At 54.6% G+C, this 8,601-nt stretch overlaps 2 protein-coding genes across 2 annotated transcripts; both read right to left on the bottom strand.

The window, feature by feature from the left end:
- Positions 1-357: 357 nt before the first annotated feature.
- On the bottom strand, positions 358-1,452 carry POSPLADRAFT_1055698 (hypothetical protein; the record flags this gene model as incomplete). Its single annotated transcript, XM_024480672.1, has 3 exons — positions 358-740; positions 794-880; positions 906-1,452. 3 exons carry the CDS (start codon positions 1,450-1,452, stop codon positions 358-360), a joined length of 1,017 nt encoding a protein of 338 aa, XP_024340429.1.
- A 4,620-nt stretch (positions 1,453-6,072) lies between these two features.
- POSPLADRAFT_1139523 (hypothetical protein) lies at positions 6,073-6,604 on the bottom strand (the record flags this gene model as incomplete). Its single annotated transcript, XM_024485048.1, is given in 2 exon segments — positions 6,073-6,202; positions 6,222-6,604. Coding segments are annotated over 2 exon segments (513 nt in total), but the record flags the coding sequence as incomplete, so codon positions are not given.
- Between the last annotated feature and the right edge of the window lie 1,997 nt (positions 6,605-8,601).

The raw sequence follows: 8,601 nt of genomic DNA, 5'->3' as shown, positions 1-8,601 counted from the left end.
GTAGATCGAGCGAGGAAGTCGAGAATGACCACTACTCCAAGCGAAGAGGAGCAGAGACTTGAATGAATAACCAGGTCGAACTTAGGGTTCAACCGACTAATGGTACAACTACTTATACAAGTACCGACTGCGCACGGACCATCATGTCTATGTGGTCGTGTTAGTGAAGAAAGAAACATAGTGGTACGATACCAGGCACGAAGTGCGCATGGACCCCATTATGTAAGCTACATAATGTTCAACCTGCGGGTGAGCGCTAAGATAGGCGCCAGTATGGGCGCTAGTAATACAAGAAATGGAACGGAAAGATAAATGTTTCATTACCCCCCTACCAGAGTCGAAGTCCCATTCGACTGCTTACTGCTCACCATCTCCATACAACTCCCAATCTACACCGTCGTCCTCCTCTTCGTCGAACCACTCCTTGCGTGCGTTCCTCCCTACGTTCATCCATTCCTCGCCAGAGAGGTGCTTCTGATTCGGCCAGGAGCTGTCCCACGTCCATTGAGTGGTGTCGGGTGTCCAGTCGGGGTCGACTTTGCGAAAGACGACGGGTGTATCGGGGCAGGGGCGCGAAGGTCCCGCGACGGGACTGGTCGGGGGTTCGGGGTTAGCACTGCGCAGTGGAGGAATAGGTACCGCTTTCGTCTCCCTTTCTTTCTCCTTCCTCTCCTTCGCCTCGTTGATGATTCCCTCGAGGAACACGTTGTCGACGACCACCCCCACGTGTCGTGCAGGTTCTTCAGGTGGTGCGGATACGTGTCGCTTCATCGGCCTGGTTCCGCACTCTCACTCCAGGTGTCCAGGGGCTTCTTTTCCACATCCTGCGCATCGTACGTCTGGACAGTCCCGTACCCAGTGTCGAGACGATCCGCATCGCCTGCAGCTTCCCTTCGGGGTCCAACCAGGGTTGGGTTGCCAGTCAGCCAGGATGGTAGTGCTCCGCGGCATTGCTTGGAGGAAAGGGGATGGGATCGGGGGCCGCCTCAAGGTAGACATCGGTAGGGGTGCAGGTAGGGGTAGGTATGCGTTGGGGATGGCATGTGGGATGAATTTGTTGTGTCGCGCCCGGATGTTGCGCAGTAGGAGCGGTTGAAAGCGATGGGCAACTTTCAGATTGTCGAGTCGAATGAGCTCGGTGAGGACACGGTCATCCTGTCGCCATAGGAGCCGCTTGTGGTGGTTGATGGCCTCATCGGCTGCCTTGACAGCCTCATTGTATTCATGGCGGGCGGAGAGGTATGCTTCTAGTGCAGTGCGGTCGGTGGCATTGGTTGCCTCGGGGTTGTGGGTTTTGAGTTTATTGAAGACATCGGTGGGGTTACTGAGAAGTAGTGTCAGCAAAGTGCTATTGCCGACGTGGGTGTGCTTAGGGGTGTAGATCGAAATCCTCCTTCTGCCCTTGGTTGAGGGGGCATTGAACTGGTCGAGGAACGAGAGGGTGGAGGACATGTTGGTATGAGTAGGGGTGTAGCGACTGGGTTGAGCTGCTGTCGACTCAGCTCAAGTTCTTCCTCTTCTTATACTCCATTGGCACTTCGTCCGCAGTTCCTGTCAGGTTTGCCTCGGGTTCCCATGAGTCATCCGCAGTTGAGTAACCCTTCCACCTGACGCGATATTCGCGGCACTGCATCCTCTTGTTCTCTCGGTGTCCGATGATGGCTTCGACTTTGTAGTTATCTTCGCCTTCGATAAGGTCAGGGGGCAGCCTCGTGTAGTTCGGACCATGGATCTCCATCTCAGAGTAGGGAGATAGAAGCCATTCGTGGAAAACGGGGTGGACTCGCCAGGTGCTAGGCAAGTCTAGCTTGTACGCGACCGTTCCAATCTTATCTAGGACTTTGAACAGCCCTTCTCGCCTCGGGGCTAGTTTCCTGGACAGGTACGGCAGCTTCAAGTTCCGGGAGTCTAGCCATACCAGCTGACCTTTACGGAAGGAACCCCCCTTCCTTTTTACTCTCTTGGCCAGGACATTCTGGGCCATCTCCATTGCCGCATGTGCTTCCTCGCGGATGTTTTGCAAGTCCTTGAGGCGATAAGCCGCTTGGGGCGTGTTTGATCCGGGGTGCGCGGTGGGTATTCCATGAGGTTCGTATCCCATCATGAGTTTGAATGGGGACATCTTCGTTGTGGAATGCTCACGGGAGTTGTGAGCAAATTGCACAGTGTGAAGATGGTCAGCCCACTTATCCGGGTCATTGGCAGTGAAGCAGCGGAGGTAGATCTCCAGTTCTTGGTTTACTCGTTCTGTCTTGCCGTCGGTTTGCGGATGGAATGCTGTACTCATGGCTGATTGAACCCCAGTCATTTTGCAAAGTTCCTGGAAGACTTTGGACGCAAATTGCGGTCCTCGGTCACTGATGATCTTGTCTGGGAGTCCAAACCACTTGTAGACCTCTCGGTACATTGCGTCTGCCGTCCCAAGAGCATCAATTGTTTTGTTGCATGGGATGAAAATTACCCCCTTCGTAAGGTCGTGGTCCACTACGACCAAAATGGAATCAAAGCCATTGGACGGTGGCAGGTCGGTAATGTAATCGCACGAGAATGTGCTGAAGGGCTTGGCATTTGCGCGGGGTCGAATGGGGGTGATGGGCGGATGGGCTGGATGCATGTTAACCTTCATTTGCTGACAGATTCCACAGCCGTTAACATAGCGAGCAACAAACTGGGCCATGCTCGGCCACCAGTAGTCACAGCGCAAGCCGAGGAGGGTTTTCTGAACACCGGGGTGTCCTGTGGAGGGGAGGTTGTGATAGTGGGAGACAAGACGCTTGCGAAGAGACTCATCTGGGGGTACATAGACCCAATCCTGGTATAAGAGGAGGTCATCATTGATGGACCAGTCTGTTCCAGTGCGTGGTGTTCCTCCGGTGCGCGCTGCAGTGAGTCCCTCCTTCATTATTGGGTCGTCTTTGAAAGAAAGGATGGTGTTGCGGGTGTCAATGTCGATGGCAGCGACCCATACTTCCGGCGGGAGCATAACAATGTCGGTGTTGTCATTAGAGCCGTCGTCATGGTCGGATCGGCGGGAGAGAGTGTCGCTCTGCACCATTTGGGTACCAGGAACGTGTACCAGGCGGAAGTCAAACTCGGTCAGTTTACTCGCCCAGCGTGCTTGTTGTTGGTTCATGTCTTTGGCTTGTTTCCAATATGTGAGGTTCTTGTGGTCGCTGAGAATCGTCACTGGGTATGGGCTGCCAATGAGGTAGTGCCTCCACTCATCTAGTGCGTGGATGACCGCATATAACTCCCTGTCGTAGATGTTGTAGTTTCTCTCTGCTGCATTGAAGCTTTGAGAGAGGTATCCGCAAGGATGCCAGTCGCCATTGTCGTTGCGCTGGCGTAGTACTGCTCCGGTTGCAAACTTGGAGGCGTTGGTTTCGATAGCGAAGGGTCGGTCGGGATCTGGCATGCGTAGTACCGGCTCTTCTAGGAATGCCTTTTTGAGGGTCTTGAAGGCTTTCTGTTGGTCAGATCCCCAGGTACAGGCGACGTCCTTCCGGGTGAGAGCGACCAGCAGTTGCACTTTGTCCGAGAAGCCTTTGATAAACCAGCAGTAAAAGTTTCCAAATCCAACAAAGGCGCGTACTTGCCTGAGGTTGGACGGCACAGGCCAGTCTGCAATGCCAGCTAGTTTGACAGGATCCATTGTGATTTCTCCTGGGCAGATGATCATGCCAAGGAATTCGACTTCGGTGATGTCGAAGGCGCATTTCTCCGGTTTGAGGTAGAGGTCATGTTGTCGAAGTCGTTCGATAACACATCGTGTTCGTTCATGTAGATGCAGAGCCAGCCTTCTTGAAGCATGTCTGCGAATATTGTGTTCATCATCCGCTGGAACATAGTGGGGGGATTACACAGCCCAAAGAACATCACCGTTGGTTCATACAGCTACAGCGGTTTGCCATCAGTTTTGGGTACGATGAACGCTGTATCCGGCGCGGAGGTTCATCTTTGTGAACACCTTGGTGTGCTTCAACTTGTCGAGGAGATCCGATATAAGCGGGAGCGGGTATCGATCCTTGACTGTGTTCTCGTTGAGCAGCCGGTAGTCTTGACAGGGACGTAGTGAACCGTCCTTTTTACCAACAAAGAAGAATGGACTTGCCAACGGGGATTTCGAAGGGCAAATGTACCCTTTACTCAGGTTCTCCTCGAGGAACTTGTTGAGTTCCTTTTGCTGTTGCGGGTTGAGCGGATAAACCTGTTGCTTCATGTCCACGAAGCCCTCCTTGAGGTTGATTTCGTGGTTGTATTCAGTGTGGTTCGGGAGTCGTGCAGCAGTGCCTTTGTTGAAGACGGGGAGGAGATCGTGTAGGTAGGACGGTATCATCAGTGGTAGCTTTTTTTCTGTCTTGCCTTGGGCATTTGAGGCCGCAAGTTCAGTGGATGTTGTGACTCGCCTAATGTCATGGTGTATTTTCCAGATCATGCCGTTGTGGAGTCATTTGTAGCCGGACGAGAGTTCGGGGAGTCGCTCCTTGAGCGGAACATCCCTTACTGCCAGGGATTCCTATTTCTCGTACTTGGTGATCATTGGTGTTCCTGATAAGTAGGAAATGATGAACTCATCATCGTCGATGTCCTCCACTTGTTCTTCAATGGACGCAATACCCGTTGACCCAAACCCATCCTCCCCATGTTCCGTTTCATTGATGCGGTCAGTTAGTGTTACTGGTGGGGTGCTTATCCTTTCAAGTGTCACAGTTTTCCTAATTTTACCCCATTTTTCCGCTATTTCTGCGGACATATTGAAGGGTTTAGTGACTTATCCATACTTATCCGTCCGCATATGGGTACATCTGCATATCTAAGGGGTTATCCGCTTAAATAAGCGACACATGATCTTGTTCTGGACACATCAGGCTAGACTCTAATGCCGGACCTTTTCTAGATAGAAACCAGACTCTGTCTGGACCATGACATCATTCTGACATCATAGATAGGAGCTAGGCTCAGGCACTAGGCCATAGGCCGGTCATTTCTGGACCCTAGGCCCAGGGCAGGGCAGGGCCAGACTATGACATCATAGATTACATCATAGGACACATGATACTTAGTAATTCTTACCAAGCTAGGTACCAGGGGTCCATTACCGGTCCCTGGGGGGTTTTCCCTCATGTATATAAGACAGCATCCTGGGGCACCCTGTCCCCCAGTTCTATTCACGTCATTGTTGCGCTTAACAGCATTACCTCCCCATACTTAAGTGCTATCATCTCCCCCCCTCTACTATCAAGCTATAAGGTGGGTTTGTAGGTTTTGTGATAGTTGAATAGAACTGCTTTAAGGTGCACTGTGTCACGACTTGGCACGGCGCCTAGCCATTTTTTTAATTTTTCCTTTCCGCGGGCTCGAACCCACGACCTCTGTACTACATGCCCGATATGGACGCGTCGTTATCTACTGTACGATTAGATTAGATGGGGCGGCAGTGCACGGCACAGCTCGGGCTCCGCTGACACAGCCTCTCTGACTCACCGGCCCCTGGGGCCGCGTCAGCATGCTGCGCACGGACCAGCTGTGCACGGACCAGTGCGCACAGCCTGCCCTTATCTCCCCATGTATATAACCCGGCCTCTGCTGCCCTAGGGACCTCAGTTTCGACCTCTTGTCCCTAGATCAGTAAGCCTTCAGTTGTATTCCTTTTCCTTACCTAACTAATATATTATCTTGTCCCTAGCCTTAGGTTTGAGCTCTGCTCGCCATCGCTTCGGTGAGACCCAGTCGAACGCCCCCAGCATTTAGGTTTTCTCCTGTCGCTTGACCTCAAGTCGCGACATTAGGTCGAAACTCCCCAACGCTGCCGGCGTTCCAAAACAAACACACTCACTTCCCTCTCCCATAGGTCGGGTGGTGCGCACCCTTACTGTACCCTACGATACGTAGACAGCCTACGATACATCGCCAACACTTGAGAGACGAACTCTTCAGTACCTGCACTTCAGTGGGCGGTACTTGTCCTCATGGACGCGTAGCCTTGGTTCCTGCTGCATACTAGCCAAAAGCAGTATTGGGCCCTACGTGAACTGCGAATCTCAGTGTCGTCTCGGGCGCCGTAGTTGTAAGCTAGTTTACAACGGCCTTTCGTAGTACGCGCACCTCCTCGTCCTCCCCCCATCCAACGTGGCTGCCTGCCAAGGCCTCGTTCACGCCTTCGATTCTCAGGACCTCGTTGACGTCTACATCCCAGACGGTCCTGACACCCTCATCCTCACCTGCGAGCAGCAGCCGTGCCCAAATTGGACACCTCGATCGATTGACCAGGACTATCCGCGCTACAAAGCAATCCGAAGGGCGCAACATCCACTCGGTCCTCGAAGCACCCTCGCATCTCGATCCGCCTCGCGGCATTCTCGCCCTGTCTCCCCCAGCTCCCGTCTTCCCCGACCGGTCGCCGGTCCAAGTCAAGCGCGAGGAGATCTCCCTCCAGACCCTGCGCCAGAGCGAGAGCCTGAGGAGAGTGCAAGTGAAGAAGGAGTCTCGGAGCCTGAGCCCACGGATCCTGCTCGGCCCGCCTCGTCGACAGCGCTCGCCCCCGCGTCAGCAGTCCCTGACGTACGTGACCCCGCCCCCGGGCTTCCTCCCGCGCCTTCACCGCCGTCTCCGCCGCGAGGCCGCTCACGCACTCGCTCCCCTCGAAGTCCGACCAGCGGAGGGCCACCACAGCCGCCTCCGCCCCCGCGCCGTCCTCCGTCCCCCCCGACGCCGATAATGTCGTCTCCCTCGACCGCCCCCGACAAGGAGACCCTGAAGCTTCTCCTTCCCCTCCGGTATGACGGCAAAACCGTCATCGAGTGTGACAGGTTCCTGTTGCAGCTGCGCATCTACTGGCTGGTCAACACGTCGTTGACCACCATTGAACTCAAGGTGCAGGTGGCACTGAGCCTGCTCGACGGTGACGCCCGCACCTGGGCCACTCCATACTTCGCCCAACTCGTATCCATGCAACTCGGTGTTCAAGGAGTGACGACCCCCTTCGCAAATGAGGCGGCCTTTGCCGCAGCCTTCAAAGCCCGCTTCGGCAACCTCGACGATGAGGCAGCGGCCCAGGTAGAGCTGGCCAAACTCTGCGCGGACAAATCGGTCCGTGAAAAACGCACTGCGGCAGAGTTCTCCGCGCTGTTCAAGGGTCCGGCGGACCGCTCCGGGTATGGGGACCTGGAGTTACGCGACAAGTACCTGAGCGGCATCCCCTCCCGCGTCTATCGCAAAATCGAGCTCGAGACGTTCACCACGTGGGAAGACGCTGACAAGCGCGCCACGGAGGTTGAACAAATCCTCGATATCAGCCGGGCCCGCCGGCCTGAGTTGAACAGTTTCTTCTCGGCTCAAGGTCGAGGACGTGGCGGGGCACGTGGTGGTGCGCCCCAGTCACACGGAGCTTCGGCCAGCATCAATGCGGCTGTCGTAAAAGGCAATTTCCCCGGCAATTGTTACGGCTGTGGGAAGCAAGGGTACCGACGCTTCGAGTGCCCCAACTGTAAGGACAAGCCTTACACAAAACGCACCAACACGCGGGCTACGGTTGCCTCGGGTTCCACCCAGGTTGCGACAAGCGCCCCCGTCGCTTCACCCTCGGCGAGTACAAGCACCGCTTCAGCGAAATCGGAAAGTTCCGAGCTGGCGGACTTAGTAGCACAGATGAAGTCGATGCGCGAGGAGCTCGAGCACTATCGGGCGATGAAGGAGGAGGGTTTTTGATCCAGTCCGCGCTTCGTGCCGCACGCGTCAGGCCGAGTATATCCTGTAACAAGTATAACGTATTGTCAACTGCGATGGTGTACGAATTGGACCAGGGGTCCCAGCATTTTCACATCCCAGTTCGACTTCAAGGGAAAAGACGGCACAAGGACATAATCGCTATGGTGGACAGCGGAGCCACCACGAAGTTTATCAATAAGTGATTTATCGTAAAGAATAAGGTGCAGACGCGGAAGCTGAAGGAGCCTATTCCGCTCTATAATATTGACGGCACCCTGAATAAAGACGGAAGTATCTCAGAAGTAGCAGTGCTACAGATGCACATAGGAGAACACGTCGAGAAGACGGTGTTCACGGTCACGGACATCGGTCCAGAGGATGTGATCATTGGGTTGGATTGGCTGCGCGAACACAACCCTGAAATCGATTGGGAGAAAGGCTCCCTCAAATTGTCGTGGTGCCCTGAAACGTGCAGTGCCAGGAGGACTGGCCGGATGGAGCAAGCAGCGACTGCGCGTGATACGGGGGTCAGGCCCACGGCGCGCAGGTGTTCGCCGAAGTCCAAACGGTCGGTCATAGGCGCTTGCCGAAGCAAGGTACTCCCGGACTTCGAACCCGAAGAAGATCCGACGGAAGTAGAGTGGGATGAGGCCGATTTGATCGAAGCCTGGGAGCAAGGCATCACGCTTCCTGGTGCCCCTCAGCTGTTCGTCGCAGCAGGGCATACGTACTCCCAGCTGTTCGCTGAGGAGGAGATCAAAAAGAAGGTCGTTAAGACCGCCGAGGAGTCGGTACCTAAACAGTACCACGAGTTCCTGAATGTCTTCTCAAAGGAAGCGTCAGAACGGCTACCCGAAAGGAAGCCTTACGATCACGCGATCGAACTCGTACCCG

This window comes from Postia placenta (assembly GCF_002117355.1).
Source record: "Postia placenta MAD-698-R-SB12 unplaced genomic scaffold POSPLAscaffold_5, whole genome shotgun sequence".
In the NCBI taxonomy this organism is placed as follows: Eukaryota; Fungi; Basidiomycota; class Agaricomycetes; order Polyporales; family Adustoporiaceae; genus Rhodonia; species Rhodonia placenta.
This window is presented reverse-complemented; position numbering and strand designations above follow the sequence as displayed.